At 40.4% G+C, this 15,631-nt stretch overlaps 1 protein-coding gene across 1 annotated transcript in view; it reads right to left on the bottom strand.

The window, feature by feature from the left end:
* Positions 1-9,368, bottom strand: part of LOC102075266 (mucin-5B) — a 42,316-nt gene extending 32,948 nt beyond the window's left edge. The window contains exons 1-8 of the mRNA XM_005496276.4: positions 9,287-9,368; positions 7,361-7,616; positions 5,836-5,950; positions 4,423-4,510; positions 3,430-3,557; positions 2,794-3,019; positions 1,860-1,985; positions 1,019-1,136 (exon numbers count right to left, since the gene is read on the bottom strand). Coding sequence (XP_005496333.2) covers positions 1,019-1,136; positions 1,860-1,985; positions 2,794-3,019; positions 3,430-3,557; positions 4,423-4,510; positions 5,836-5,950; positions 7,361-7,616; positions 9,287-9,368 — 1,139 coding nt within the window. The remainder of the gene's footprint in view (positions 1-1,018; positions 1,137-1,859; positions 1,986-2,793; positions 3,020-3,429; positions 3,558-4,422; positions 4,511-5,835; positions 5,951-7,360; positions 7,617-9,286) is intronic.
* Positions 9,369-15,631: the final 6,263 nt, after the last annotated feature.

Genomic DNA, 15,631 nt, shown 5'->3' with positions numbered 1-15,631 from the left:
CTGCGCTGGGCTTTTGGCTGGCTCCCTCAGAGACACACTGAGATGGGAAACCAAGAGATGGTTTCTGGGCCTAAATTGTTTACTTGACTTTTTAAAGAAGAAAGAACCCCTTCAAGAAGGATCTTGCAACATCTTGTGCTGCTGATGCAACTGTTCAGCAAATCACTGATGGGATGTTTTAGCAGCTAATTGTGGAGGGCCTCAGATAATGAGCAATTCTCACACCTGTACACACAAGAAGAAAACAGTCCAGCCATATAGGCTTGGGCTTTGAGGGGACTAAAGGAGGTTGTGGCAAGATGGAAGCCACACAAAGCCCACTAAGTTCAATTACTCAAAATTTTCGGGATTTGAGGAGCATTTTCTCAAAATGCAGGATAATCCAAAGGGGCTTGCAGAATGTTTGGCCATGCACCATACCACATTTCATTCCTCCCTATAGCAAAACTATAATTGATGGTTAGAAAATGACGTTGTGTTGCAGGAGCCCAGATAACACATACAAACTAAGAAGTAAAACTGTTTTGAGAGTAACCTAGGATGTTATCACCTTTCACCAGTAGAGAATGGAGATGGGTTCAAGCTGACAGGTTTTTTTCTAAATCAAATAATTCTCAAGGATCAGGACTTCTGAGATCTGGCCTTTAAACAGTCTTGTGGAGGTCCAGATGTTGTTGGAAGTGCCAGTTTTTAACATGGTGTGACTTCTCACCTCACACTAGTGGCCAAAGTCTCTGAATTAATCAGTAGAGAGTCTCATTTTTCTACATTCTGAAACCTTGAGCTCAGTTTTCACAAGCAGTTTCAAGTGAAGGCGGATAATAACTATGTGTGGTTGAGGAATACCTCCAAGTTTTCCTACACTGGAAATTCAGAGCAAGGTTTTGAATTGTTATTTAAGAGAAATGACAGGAAAATATTAAAAAAATAAAAAAAGGAGGAAATACAGAATGCCATTCATCAATGTTTTGAAATAAATACTTCTGCCTTGTTTGTGCAATCATGACCACAACAGTACCAGTTCTGGCAGGGAGTGGAGTAAGTTCCTCCAGATGAGTAGACTTTGCCTTGAAATGTACAGGGGCAGCTGTCTCTGGGGATGCACTTCTTGCTGCTGAGGTCATCAAGGATGGTTCCTGTTCAAACACAATGGCTAGTTAATATTCCTTCGGTGAGTCAGAGAAATGCCATCAGGGAAGATTAGAGTATGGAAAAAACTCTGGGGTATTCAGCATTTCTAAAAATGAATGGGACACTTTTAAAGGAGAACACCACACCAGGCCCTTTCAGATGTTAATGAATGGGTAATATTTCTAACTAGAACTCAAATGAAAGCATTGCAAAACTCAGAGAACATTTCCTGTTACAAAATCTTTCACTGTGAGCAGGATTATCAAGTGCCAGATTGCAAGGGTGCGAGCCAGTTTCCATCCCCTTCTAACCGTGAATCTAACAGAAATCAGAGCCTCATCTTAGACTATTTCATGTGCAAATTTACACATGCACATTCTTGGAAATGCATGTATGTTTTGTGTCACTTAAGCTATGGCTAGATTTAGTGTCATAGCAGGGAGGCATCTCATGAGACACCTTCACCTGCTTTCTTACTGTCTAGAGAACACCTCTTCTCTTTCCATGTCTGCACCATTTTTTCCCCTGTCTAGTCCTTAGAAGTTTTTGCCTCCCTTCTCCAGTGTCAGGATCTCATGTCTTTAGAAATCTGACTCTTCCAAGAAGGAAGTTGGTAAATTATGCTAGAAGAAGCAGTTTATTTGTTGTGTGAAATGGTAAAGAAAGGGAACAACCTCCCTTTTTCTCCCTTGGTGTGTGTGATCATTGGCAGAAGCAGCCTCCCTTACCAGGAGGACAGAAACAGCCATCTGTACATGGAGCTTTACAAATCTTGCTCCTTTCTGGATCTGCACATGTGTCAGCACAGGAATTTCCACATTCCATGTACTCCATGTTGTTTGGGCATTCCTGATCTGCAAGACCAAACCAAAATGGAGTATGTTAATGATGTATTTATAATACCTCTCAAATTGTTGTGTCACTACCCAACCCCTTCTTCCTCTTTTTCTCTATATCTTGTTTGCAAGACCTTCTATGCAGATATGTTGTGTTTGTTTAATGTTTTAAAGGAATGTTTTATGGCCACTTTATCTTTTGGACAAAACTGTGCTGCTAGGAAATGTGAGCTATTTCACATTACTTTACTAGCTCAAGGTTGCCTGAAGTCACAATACAAGCAAAGAACATCAGAATCATTTAGGTAGTGATAACAGTTTATTTTTGCCTGAAGCATCAGTACTTCTGGCATTGATTTGCTATCCCAATCCACACCAGCATTTTTGGTGAACTACCTGTAGCCTTCCCTCTGGATTTAAAGAGATTTCCTGCCCAGTAACTGGACTACCGAGTATGAAGACACAAGGTAAGATAAGTATGAACATGTTGCTCTTCTCAGTAACTACTTGTGTCTAGTTGTCACCATGTTGAAAGAAGGCTCTTTATGAGTTAACTGCGCAGAGTAAAATGAAAAAAAAAAAAAAAAAGAACTCGTGAAAACTTAGTTGTAAGAAGGAGGTGGGCGGCATTAAGGTATAGTTCTAATTTAACGAGAAAAATCAAGTTAAATTTGCAGAATTTTTTCCATTAACAATGTTTATGTCAAAGTATTTTCACAGATTGATTCAAGGCAGTTACCAGAGCTCCTAGCTTTGCTCTGCTGGGATCAGAATACTTGTGTAAATGTCTAACCTGAAATAAATCTCCAGAGCAGTTGCTACTTACAGCAGAGTTCTTTGGTTCTCCATTCCCCAGGGTCTCCCTTCCTCAGGACACAATCTCGAGAGTACTGGTTTAAAGTGCTGCATATGCAGCTGGGAACCAAATCAGAGTGAGAAGAATTGACTGCACAGTGGCACATGTCCTCAGCACAGGTCTCTATGTAGTCATCAAAGGCAACCACTCTGGGGCAGTTTCCAAAACGGGACATAAGTTTCTTGCATGCTTTTTTCTATTAAAAAAAAAAAAGGAGGTGGGGGGGAGAAGAAAAGCAATACTTGATATTTTACCACCTTTTAGGTTTTTGACTATACACTTCAAGTTTTGATGACACAATTCCAGGGTCACAGAATAATTCAAGTTGGAAGTGATCTCAGAAGATTATCCAGTCTAACTTTCTGCCACAATGTCCTTTGTCTTGGACTGGAAGCTGTCATTCAACTGGGCATTTTCCCAATAGCTATTTCTTTAATACCACAATAGGATATTCTTTCAGCTATAAGATTATAATTTTGCTCAAATTCATCTGTAGAGTTCTGAAAAATTCAATTTAGTGCATGCTCTGTAATTAAGATTTGTTTCAACAGTCTCTTCAACACTGTAGGTTGAGAGGGTTTGTACTTCTTGGTCCCACACACTTACATATGTACTGCATCTGTTCCTCCTGGGATGTCTTCCAGTGTGGTCATCTGGGCTCACATCAGCACACTTTTGTGATGGATCCTCTACTTTGTGGAAGTTCCCAAACTGTCTTGGATGCATTTTATACCCTGCAAAAAACCCAGATGCATTTCAGTAACTCCCCACAATGCCATAGGTCAATTAATGGGCTACAAAAATGCACTTACTCTTTGGGCTCAAAGGCAGTATGCACTTCATGAGATGCCCAGATTTAACCAGCATCCATATCTTATGGAGGATGACAGCCTGATATAACCTTCTGTTGGGCTAGAGTCAGGAATCTGGCACACTTGTATCAAGGCCTGCTGTTAGCCTGAACTTTCTGGTGCTTCTGATAATTTCCAGACTTCTCTTTGTTTTGGGTGTGTTTGATCTTACAGAGCTTTCTGTTCACATGTGCAACAGTCATACAGGTATTACATAAAGGGATGTTGTTATAACTTTGGATTCAGTCCTGCAGCTAATATCCCAGGATGAAGGTGTCCTTCCATCCGTACAACCTGGTGCAGGATCACAGGCTCAGCTATTTGCAATATCTAAAGGTGTCAGTGGATGGCACCACAGTTTCTTCAAAGACACTTTGTGTTTTCCCTGATGCTTTCATTTCATTATAGAGTAAAAAACAATCACAAATAGAATGACTAAAATAGAAGAACAGAAATGCACTCTTGCATTTCCTGAAAGTATGTTATTGTCAGTGGGGAACCTGGCAATGATGCTGCATGATGGCCAAGTAATTAATTTTGGTCAAAGAGGTTGGAGACTCTTATAAATTTGAAAAGAGCAGAAAACCCCAAATATCTCAGAACCTCTTAAAATACATCTCCTGCATATGCAAATGTCCATGTGCCTGTCAGGAAATCTGAAAGCCTGCTCAGAGGAAACAGATATTGAGTTTCACGTCATGTATAAGGAGGTCAGGTCTGGATGAAATATGCTATATTTATGACCTACCTTCCAAAATCAAATCATTCTTCTCATTGCCATCATAGTTCCCACATAGACCACATATTTTCTCTTTATATGTTTCTTCCAGGTCCAGCTACAAAAGAGGAAACACAGAGTTGAAAGGTTTTTCCCCATATCAGCAGCACTTGTTGCACAGCGATTCACAGCAGAAAAGTGCAGAGGCAGAAATGCTCAGTCCTGGTTTGTAGGAATGCCTCCTTTTCTGACACAAATCTCTCATAAAACTTATCTGCAGACAGACCGAATTCAAATTGGAAGAGAATCCTCCAGCAATTGTCATTCCTACCCATTAAAGATGTAACTGAAGCATGTTGAATACTGGATTAATCCCTGGACCAGTGTCTCCCAATATAGACACTGTGTATAGAGGCATTTGGTACCTCTTGCAGGATACGACATCTCCTCTCTGGGCAGGTCAGATAACTGTGCTCTAATGCTGGATGTTGTCAAGAAGCAGCTTTGGTTAACTTTTAGCCATAGATAATGGGTTTTCTAGTCCATAGGGTGATGGAAAATTTTATAGCACTTCTAGGCATGGGTCTGCCAAGCATTACTTATTTTCCCCATACTTAGTGGAAATAAACAGCCAGGTTAGCACACTATTCCCTTGCTGGATAAAACTATGGCACCTAATCATTCCTACATGCTTGGAGAACAGTCCTGGTGCCACTCAGGTCCACCCAAAAAAGGCAGTGCTTTTCCTACTGCTGTGTCCACTCTACAGTAATGTCCAAATAATGCCTTTAACACTTTAGGTATCAATTTGTACATGGGAAAGGGGAAATCAAATACTTCAATAAATCAGAATTTCAAAATCACTTGATTACTTCCTGATATCTTTTCTCTCTATCCCCCTTTTACCCTATCTCTATCTCTCTGAATGGCATAACTTGACATACAACTTCCATTTCATTAATCTCAGTCTGGATTGTGAAGGATAAGTATTCACACGCAAAAGTGTAAATGCACTGGTACAGAAGAGAATATTCCAGGGTAGATGTTCAGAGGACAATTCCCACATAGCATTGCTTTGGAATGAAAGAGGCCAAGGTCTGAACTGGTCACATATATCAGTTTCCCACTCAATATGGGCATGAGACAGAGTAGCAAGGCAGAGCTGGAGGGCTGTTGCTGCCAGTGCCCCATGGAGCAAGGAACTAACTGCAGATGTGCTATATCCAGGATTAACCCTTCTGTCACAAAAAATTAGCTGGAATACCATGGGGTTGTGCCTGCCCCTGCCCCGTAAAACTATTGCCCAGTTTGGTATTTTTCTATGAGTTTATGCACAGAGTGATACCTCCCACCCATAATTTCATATATCAACACAGTGCCTGCATCCAGCCCTGCTTTTCATTACTGATTACAGGAGGAAAACAACTAACTGACTGTTCATACTAGGAGAGTGTCAGCCCAGTTCCATTTGAGTGTCAGGCCCAGCTTGGAAGTGACTTGGAAGTAAGTACAGGTGTCCTCAATCAGAATGCTCTTCAAGCTGAAAGGCATGGCAATCCTGGAAATTTGAGGGGAAAAAACAGATGGCAGTGAAAAAAAGACTGATAAAATCCTTACAGATACATAGGAAGGAAAACTAGAGAACTAAATAAGACATGGAACATTCTTTGCAAGGTCAGACTGTCCACACAATGCATTACATTGCCCACTGTGTCCTTTTACCAACCTTAATCCATAACACTGCATTTTGGTCTTGTGTCAATGTGGCTGATGTAGATCAGCCACTCAACTGATAGAAAGCAGCCAAACCCAAGGACCTAACCCTTATAAAAGGTTCTACCTTATAAAGTTTATAAAGCGCAAGATGACAATATTGGGAAAATGACCCTCCACATGAGGACGCTGCAGGTTATCATCATCCTTCCAGGATCTCCTTCATATTTGGGATTCACAAACAACTCTGTTCTGTTACTCATGCACTCATGCAACTCAGACCTATATTACTTTTCCATCTTACCAAGACAATTACCGTTCATTTTGCAACAGTCTAAAAACTTAGAAATTCATAAAATGGATAGAAGACAGGAGATTTCTTGTCCCTTTGAGTTAGGAGACACATATGGGCTTCGGTGCTATAATTACAACAGAGTGGTGCTATTCTATATTTGGTTGTTTCTAGAAGGCTGTCAAGACAGCCCATATGCTTGCAATTTTCTCTTCAACAGAATTGTGAGGGGTTTTCCCAGAGTCAAAGGTTGCCTAGGCCCTTCATAATTCTTTGCTAGGATCAGGACTCTGCACTTCTCATGGGGACTGTCCTTAATATTGTGCCTAACTTTCAGCTATTGTTGCATATGACTTTTACTTGGGGAATATTTTTTATCCTTCTCTTTGCAGTTTGTGGTTACTTGGAATTAAAGGTGTGGATTTTGACTTCTAAAAATTCTGCCTTTTCTTATAAGAAGATCCCTGACCAAGTTGTGATCTGCAAAGCAGAGCAATTTTCTAGACTAATCTATCTGGAAATGGAAAACTGTCCCTAAAAGAACCATCTGTTCCTGAACAGCAACATAAAACAGTAGGGTTAGTACCACAGAAATAATGTTTTGAGAAAAAAGAACAACCACCAAGCTTCTACAGATCTAAACTTATATAAATAAAGTGTTTCGGTTAATGTACTTTCCTTCATCCCTCCCTCTCAAATCAAAGCAATGTTAAGGAAACCTTAAAACACCTTCTATTTCTGTAATATACACATTGCTCTCTACTTAACTTGTTGGTGTTGGTCCCTGGGACATGTAGTTTAGTTTAAATGCCTCTTGCTTTCTCAAACACCATGGGGGGGACTCTTCACAATACCCTGTTCATAAAGTTATACATCTCATACACAGCCACTGCTTTCCAGTCAGACCACCTAACACGTGGCAATAAAAATGCACCTCAAAACAACATTGCAGTCTTTACTCACTTCTTCCCGTTCACCGTGATTCCCGTCTCCTTCACCTCCAGGACCACTCCATCAATGGTGACAGTGAAGTAGATCAGAAAGCTGTTCTTGGCACTGCGCCTGATCTGAATGTTAAAGTCCTGGTAGCTGTCATTGCAGTGCGAAGCAAAGACATATGTGCAGGTTCCAGGAAAAGTAAACTTTACATGGTCAAATGTATGGAAGTGGAAGTTGCCCCAGGTGACACATTCGCTCCTACTGACAGTAGAGACCTGGACTAAAGAAAAATCATAGTAGGGGAGCTTAGAAATTCACCCCATATGAGGTGCTTGTCCCTTTTTTTTTGCTGAAAAACATTAAAGGGGCAGATTTTCAAAGGCAAAATTGATAACTCCTGGAAAATACTAGCCTTTGGGAAGTAGTTTCATCTCACTGAACTTTTGAAGTCCATTACTTTTGAAGTACAGAGACACCTGCAATGTAAGCAGATTAGCCTAGTCTCCTTTGAAGTTAACAGTGAAAAGCAGAAGAGGTTCAGCTTTCTCATCTTACATATGTGCCTAGCAAGAAGATGCTGTAAACCACATGCATCTCTCCATTGTCTAAAAAGGCTGTGTCTATATTCATGCTGTAGACATATTTTCACTGTAGATATCTAAAGTGAAGTGATGAGAATCCCATTCTGGACGTCTAAATCTCATTTAACTCAGGCAAGATTTTGTGTTGAGTGCTTTCCAGGAGATACCACAGGTGGCATGAATTTACAGCAAAGTGGCAGCTGCTGATTGATCTCAGTGGTTGAGGCTGCTACCAGCTTCAGCTGTTGGCTAAGAGATACTTGGTTTTCCTTCTCGACCAAAACTCATGTTTTGGCCCTTGAAGCTTTACCTCTGTCAAAGGTATAGATAACTAGTCTAAGTGCATATAAGGCATTACTTCAGAAAGCAGTTTTCACACCACTGAGCAGTTTTCACAAAGAAAACATTAATCACCTTGAATTAAATTATATATGCCCACTACAAAATACTTTCAGGATTTCTTCTGAAAGAATGACAAATGAAACAGGCAAATTTCTTTCAGGATTTCTTCTGAAAGAATGACAAATGAAACAGGCAAATTTCTTTGTGCTCTTCAGGTAGCATGTTTAGGACTATCAACACAGATATCCACCACAGATCAAATCAAAAAGTTACTCATTTACTCAGTGAACTCTAAAATTTTATTAAATATTCCTGCCTAAGAATCAGCAGGGAAGAACTGAGAAATTCAGATCCTTATGTTATAAGTGTGCAGCCCAAACTCAAGTGCCCCGTAAGTCCTTGCAGAAACAGCTTTTTAAAGGGACTGCTACTGTCATAGGTAGTTGCAGCACTGGAGTAGGGCAATTTAGCACTTTCCTATGCAGTCATGAGGGCAGGTGAGAAAGTTTGGCTATCCTGGAAATGAAATTGCTGGAATTACTAAGGCAGCAATAACTGGTACATCAACTGTGTATTAAGCAGTTGGGGAAAGGGTAAGAGATTAAAAATCAAACCAGGAGTGCACCAGAGCACAAAAAATGTGATTCCTGCTAATGCACCATTTCATACTGGTCAATCAAGCCTAGCTGGTGATATGGTAAGTACTTCTTTTTGGAAGAATATGTGTGAAATGTGTTGAAAAGGGTGTCACCATTTTTTTTGTTTGGTTTGGTTTGTTTTTTGGTGCAGAGGGTCTCCTTTAAGAATAGTCACTTAGAGCATAAAACATAAAACACTACCTAGTAATGAAAGAAAAAAAGACATACTTAAATGATTGACAATCAGGATAAAAAGGTACCATGTTTAACAGTATCTGGCATGTCTACATCTCATATGAATATGTGACAAATTTTCATTTGTCAACTATTTCTCACCTATGGAGAGCTGTATGAGAGCAAGTAATGCAAGAATTAGATTCTTTTCTTACCTATCTGAACTGGTTCTTTGGCCTTGCAAAAACTCCAAATTAGGCAGAAGATCCAAAATGATCTCCTGTTTTTTATTTCCATCTTGCCATGAAGTTGCAACTTGAAAATCCTTTCAGGGAAGTGTTTTTTCTTGGCTTATAGGCAGATTTTTATAGTCCGGGAGTTTGGCATGAGAACAAAACACTGATGGCAGGGTCCCTGAAAGGTGGAGCTTCATTAAATTTTCTTTCAGTCATTCATTATTAGCACCCAGAAACCTCCTCTCTCTCAGACAGGACAGGTATCCAGTTCTTTATTGCTTTATGGGGACAGAGAGCTGTCTGTTTCAAATTTCCTCCTTTGAAAATAGGTCCCCTCACCTTCCTCCTACAGTTGTTATTTCTTTGGCAGCAATAGGGGTTTTTTGGTTTTTTTTTTTTGTGTGTGTTTTTTTTTTTAATAACATCTGATTAGTTGTAAGCAAACACTGACCTCTTTCAGAGTTTTTTTCTGTCTTGCACATCAGCAGAATCCCCCAGCATAAACAAATGTGTTTGTTGCCTCTACCAGCTTTAATGGCGACTTCTAAACAGAGCAAAAAGTATTATCAGGTCAAGCATAATGTATGGTTTATTTAGAGAAAAATCTTTTGTCAGGCGGGCACTGTCTCTTAAGAAGTGTACTCAAAATATTTTACAAAAAAAGGCCAGATTTACTGCTTCAGTAGACCAGAAACAAAAGTGTAGAAATTCTCACCTCAACTGCACAAATGGGATTTAATTTATTCTTTTTGCACACAGAAGTGGTGGATTCTCCAAACATCATAAGAGAGCAGTGTCCAAGTCCTGTCATAATGTAGGCGACATTTCATTCCTTCACCACCTAGATTACGCTGCTGCAAAAGAGTCCCCTGGTGCTCTCAAAGTACATTAATACCCTACCACATACCCATAAAAAGTCCAGTGAGCTCAATCATGAGCTCTACAGCCCCTTGCAGGACACCCTACAAGGATATTCTGATTTCGGTGATTTTAGAGTCCCTTCTGGAAATTTACTTGCATTGTTGACACAAACTGACCTTGCATTTCTTTTCCTCATCTGTGCTGTGGGGAAACTGCTCCTGACAAGAGAGAAGCTTCTCACTTATTCCCAGCAAATCAAACCTGGATAACAGACATTCCCATGCTTCCAGCTGCTCCATTCCCTTTGGGAAAACAGCAGAGTGATTGCCAGTAGTTAAGTGGGTACAGATACAGTTTAAGGTGGACATAGTTTTGCCCCTTCTTGCAAAGCCTCAGGTCAAGCCTGCCCATGCCCCCATTGGGAAATATGAATATGAATGCCTTTTGGTTGGCAGGCACCAAGCTGGGCCTTGGGAACAGTCTTGCTCACAGCTTTGCCGGACTTTGTGCTGTTGCCAAAGTGGAGTGTCCCAAAGCTGGCCCACTGCTGCTGCCCTGCACAGGCACAAGGTGCTTTGCAGAATCACAGGTGACAGCGTCTGCCAGATGAAGATTTGCTGCTGCCCTTGCTCTAAAGAAAAGTCTGCACCAGCGTGTGTGAGCATTGTGCAGGACATGAAAAATGAGGTCGTGTTACCCCTTTGCTACTGTCCGTGTCCCATTAATTCCATTGTCAGTCGCACTGGAGGCAGGGCACTACTGGAAGGTAATTCTTGAAGCCCTGCCATTTTGGCTGGAATACAGAACCAACAGATTTTGTGGCACTGGTGATGGAAGTCATGGACTGCTTCTGCTTTTCCTTTTAGTCACAGCACATCTTCCCTCCTGATCTCTGTCCAAATAGGTACAAAGTTAGGAGAATATCCAGTAGATAAACTTAAGCATGAGAATATGACATTTGAAATATGAGGATGATCTGAAATTGAATACAGTGAAATATCAACACTCAAATACAACAGATTCTCCTGGTAATGTTTATACTGAGTTCCTGTTCAGGCCACAGAACAGGGCTAATGGCAAGTGTGGGGAAGGGCTGTGAAGCCCAGAAGGAAAAGCATATAGGTCAGTAGACCACAGATACAGACTAAGAGAGCTTAGTTGAGGTAAAGGTGGATAGCTGAAATACGTTAATTTTCCATAATCAATGCTAGTGTGAAAATCCAAATGCAGAACTCTGCTGAGATAAAGTCCATATTTCTTCAGTCACTGTCCACTTCCTTTCCCATTCCCATCCAAGAAATCTAAGTATCTATTTAATTCATTTTGGTGTGAGAGTAGAAGGAGGAATCAGACTCTAGGAGCATGATTCCTGACTCTGGAAAAAGCCCCCTTTATTCCCACTGAGCTGCACAAAAGCAGCAGGAACCATGTAATAACTACTTGCCAAAGATACCCTTCAGGTTGGAGTAGTTCTTTGATGACAAAGACATAGTGACCTTGATCTCTGCAACTTCCAGCCCTTTGTGTTCTACATTGTGTGGGGTGATTCAAGGTAATGGGAGGATGGGCAGGAGGAATGAGTTAGGCATCATTTACCCCTGTAAGCCCCACTTAGCACTTAGGGGCCTGGGAAGAACATGAACAGCGCATTAAAACTTTTCAAGGAAAAGACAGAATAAAACAAATGATTCATGGAACCAACATTCACTTACGCTCTAGTCAGCAGAGATAGTAGTATCAGTCATCTGGGATCATCCCCTGAGAAAAGCAAGAGCAAAACTCAACTCAGAGAAATGGGAAACCCAGTCCTCTTGCTCTGTACCTAGCCATTTTCTTACCTCTGCTTGTTTGCTCTGTCATTTGTGCCATTCCTTTGCCATTTCTTGTGGAGCAGAGTTTCTGTCAATGACTAACCAGAGCTGCTGCTTCTGGCTTCTCCACAGATACTGCGGGCTACACTCCTTAGAAGTCACTAGTTGCTTCAATCTTCTGCAGTGATTTCAGGGCTACTGACAGGGGAAGAATATTTGCATTCAAATTAAGTTTTTATATTCAAGAGTGGAAACACTGAGGTTTTCAGGAGAAATACATGGAAGATTTTCAGAAGGAAATGCAGACTGACAGGGAGCTTACAGGCTGTGTTGATCACCTACCACTGAATCATTGCTATTGGCACGCAAGTTATAACTATTCCCCCCACAGTGACAAACTGGGATTAATAACTCTTCCCTTTATTGGACCCTGCAGGATAAGAGGCCTTCCCTCTTCTGCAGCTGTATTAGCAAAAAGAACAATTCCTCTTGGCCCCTTTACAGCCCATTTCATGGATCATTTGCCATTAAAGGGTATGTGATTTTAGTAAATACAATAGGTAAATATTAACTCAGTTTCTTTATCACCACTGACTCACTGAAGATAAGCCATCATGAAGCTAATGTAATACACCGGTGACTCACAAAAATATATTTTTGCTACGAACTTGGTAAAAGCCACACTCAAGCAGGAGGCATCTGGTGGATCAGTGCCCTTCATAGCCAGCCACTGTACTAAAGTCTGGCAGTTGTGTTTGTATCATATCCTTCTGTCAAAGGGCTATGATGATTCCATATGTGCTGTAAAGAGTTATGGCCATCCTGAGTCAGTTCAACACTGGGAGGTTGAGTTTAGAAATCCTCTAAGAACCCAGTTCATTTCATTTCAAAATTGGTACCGCTTCTTGAAATGAGTATCCACTATAAGAGTGTTTTACAAGCACTGCCTAGAAAATAAACCTAGAGAAATTATGTGTGCTCCGTTAACAAATTAATATTAGCTAGGAAAACATTTCATTTGTCAGGCAGTTTGTGCGAATAATCCACATGATAAAAAACATCCAAAGTGATTTTGGCAAAATATTTTACAAAACTGGTAATTATAACAATCAGTAATTGCCAGTAGAATTCAAGAACAGGAATTATCCTTTTTAATCCTTTGCATGATATCACAGAATTTAGGAAAGTTACGTTAAAGATTTATTTGATCTATCAGATTTATGTCTACCACACAGTTTGAAACAGATGTCATTAAGTATAAGGGGATCTGTGGCAGGCAGTGGGAAAGGAGGGAATGGATATCTGCCATCAATTGTCCATTAAACTACATGACAAATGCCTTCAGTATTTCAATTTTGGTAGGAGGTGGTTGAATGTTTTCTTACATTTTGCCTTAGAATGGACACAAAGCTCCTTAACCTCTCGTCTTGCCATAGAGCTCCTTGACTTTTTGTGAACAAATCAAGGACATTAGTTATTCCTGTTTGCAAGGAATGAGTCCAGCTGCTCTTTTCTGTTTTTCTTTAAGATGTAGATCTTTCAAAATCCACGTACAAGGAGTAATGACACGGCTGATTGGTGTCGTGCACACAGGTCTCTTTGACCTATTGGCACTTCCTCACGTAAGAGAGACTCCCTGAACAGAAAGCCATCTCATCAGGAGGTTGGGCCCTAGAGATTTTCTACTTGAAAGGTTTTACTTTAAACAACCTTCCTGGTGGAAAAATATGGGGTAGCAGAACGAAGGGAAGCATATGAATTTTCTGCTTTAATATTTAGAACTTTTATGGGGTTTAGACTAAAGCAGATTCTACCTCTTTTTAAAAAGCATCTTCTTATTTCCTGGGTGCCAAAATAAGTCAGAAGAGGCCACTGCATGCTTAATACTGAAGCCTCTATAACCTTGAAACTACATGAAATACATACCCAGTAACCATGTCCACCATGACTGAAAGTGACTGCAAGCCAAAAGAAAGGCTAAGGGATGGGGCAGAAAACAAGTTAAAGTGGGAATCTAGGCAACCTTGGCTTAGGGTTTTTTGTGTGGAGGGTAGAATTAGCCACCCAAGAACTACCTGCCCTTACGTTTTGCTCAGACTCCCTGTACTTTTAAGGAGAAGAATGATCATACAGATCCCATAGATTATGCAAAAAACCAGCAAGAAATGCTCAGCTACACTAGTCCAAATGGACAGGCTATTGAAATTTAACTGCTGTGTCAGGTCACAGGCACTGTGTTAAGCCACATTCCTTGATCACTGTTGCCTTTTGTTACTGCTTAAAGGAAAGCTGCATGGAGCACAGGTGCACCTTCTCAGTGCCAGCTCTGCCATACTTTCTCTCTGCTTGAGTTTTTTTCAAAGTATTAAGGTAATGAAAACATCACAGTGGTGATTTTTACTGTTCTAGAGACTAGCTTGTGAAAAAAATTCAAGCATTTTATGTAAGAGTGCTGAAAAACTGGAACATTAAGGGGAATAAAGTTTGTACAAAACAGATTTTAGAAGCATGATGCTGAAAATTAACTTTAGGGATTTTCCATTTTAGTGATAGAAATATGGCTTAGGTAACTTGCTTGGACGTGTTTGGACCTTAGTCTGGGAGGTTGCCAGTTAAGAACATAGGTAGCCTGAAAAGAGTGAGTTAATTTTGGAAATTTGGCCCTGGAGAGGGTTGCTCAACTTTAAGAACTTGTTCTGCCTTAAAATACTGCCCTACCCCTCAAAGCTTCCACTGGGAGGTGAAATTTCAGAAATTGTATATCAATGTTGCAGTTATTTAAATGTGTTTCATTTTTGTCAGACCTAAAACTACAAGAATGGTGTTTTCTGTGATCTCAGAATTTTGTAAGTCTATTTTGTCTTTCCCCGGTATCTGAGTTTGCTTTTCCAGACAAGTGCAACAGTCTATAACAAGCACAGTAACTGCAGGATTATTTACTTAGGGCTTTGCCTTTGCTGAAGTCCTTTCACTGGGGCTTATGTGCAGAGTTGCATGTGCTTAGTTCAGTGCAGTGCGGTTTAGCAAAGTACACTTAAATGGTAAACACACTGAAAATTTTATCTTACCCTTCCCACAGAACAAAATAGTACTATTAAAGAACATAGTTAGATCAGAAGACAAGGTAGTTATTAGATCAGAAATCCCTACCTTGTATTATTTTGAGAAGAATTCTTCTGGTTTGCATGTGTTTTCCCCCCTCTTTCTGAATCCCATCTGCCTCACCTCATATAGCAGCAGTTATTTTTCCATATTGCTAACAATTATTTTCCTTTCTGTCTCTGGTGTTCTCAAAACACATAGCCAGTAATGCTTCTTAAAAAAAACTGCTCTCTTTATAAGCAAATCTTCTGTGAACTCCTTTTTAACTGCAGATGGAAGTTCTCGCTGTGTTGCTGAAGAATGCCATGAACAACATGGAGTTTCCAGTGCATGTTTAGGTAGCTACAAGGAAATTGTTTGAGATTCCAGCTATCTTGGATGAGAAGACTACAAGCAGGAATGAAACCCATGTGATCTTGGACAGCAGGAGCTGGGACCTTAGGGTTTGGTGCCTTCAAAGGCTGTGTGACTGGAAGTCCTACTTGCCTCCCAAGAAGGCTTCCCCATTTTCCAAGACAAAACTGAAACTGTTAAGTACTGGAAGAAGAAG

This window comes from Zonotrichia albicollis, chromosome 6, assembly GCF_047830755.1.
Source record: "Zonotrichia albicollis isolate bZonAlb1 chromosome 6, bZonAlb1.hap1, whole genome shotgun sequence".
Lineage (NCBI taxonomy): Eukaryota > Metazoa > Chordata > Aves > Passeriformes > Passerellidae > Zonotrichia > Zonotrichia albicollis.
This window is presented reverse-complemented; position numbering and strand designations above follow the sequence as displayed.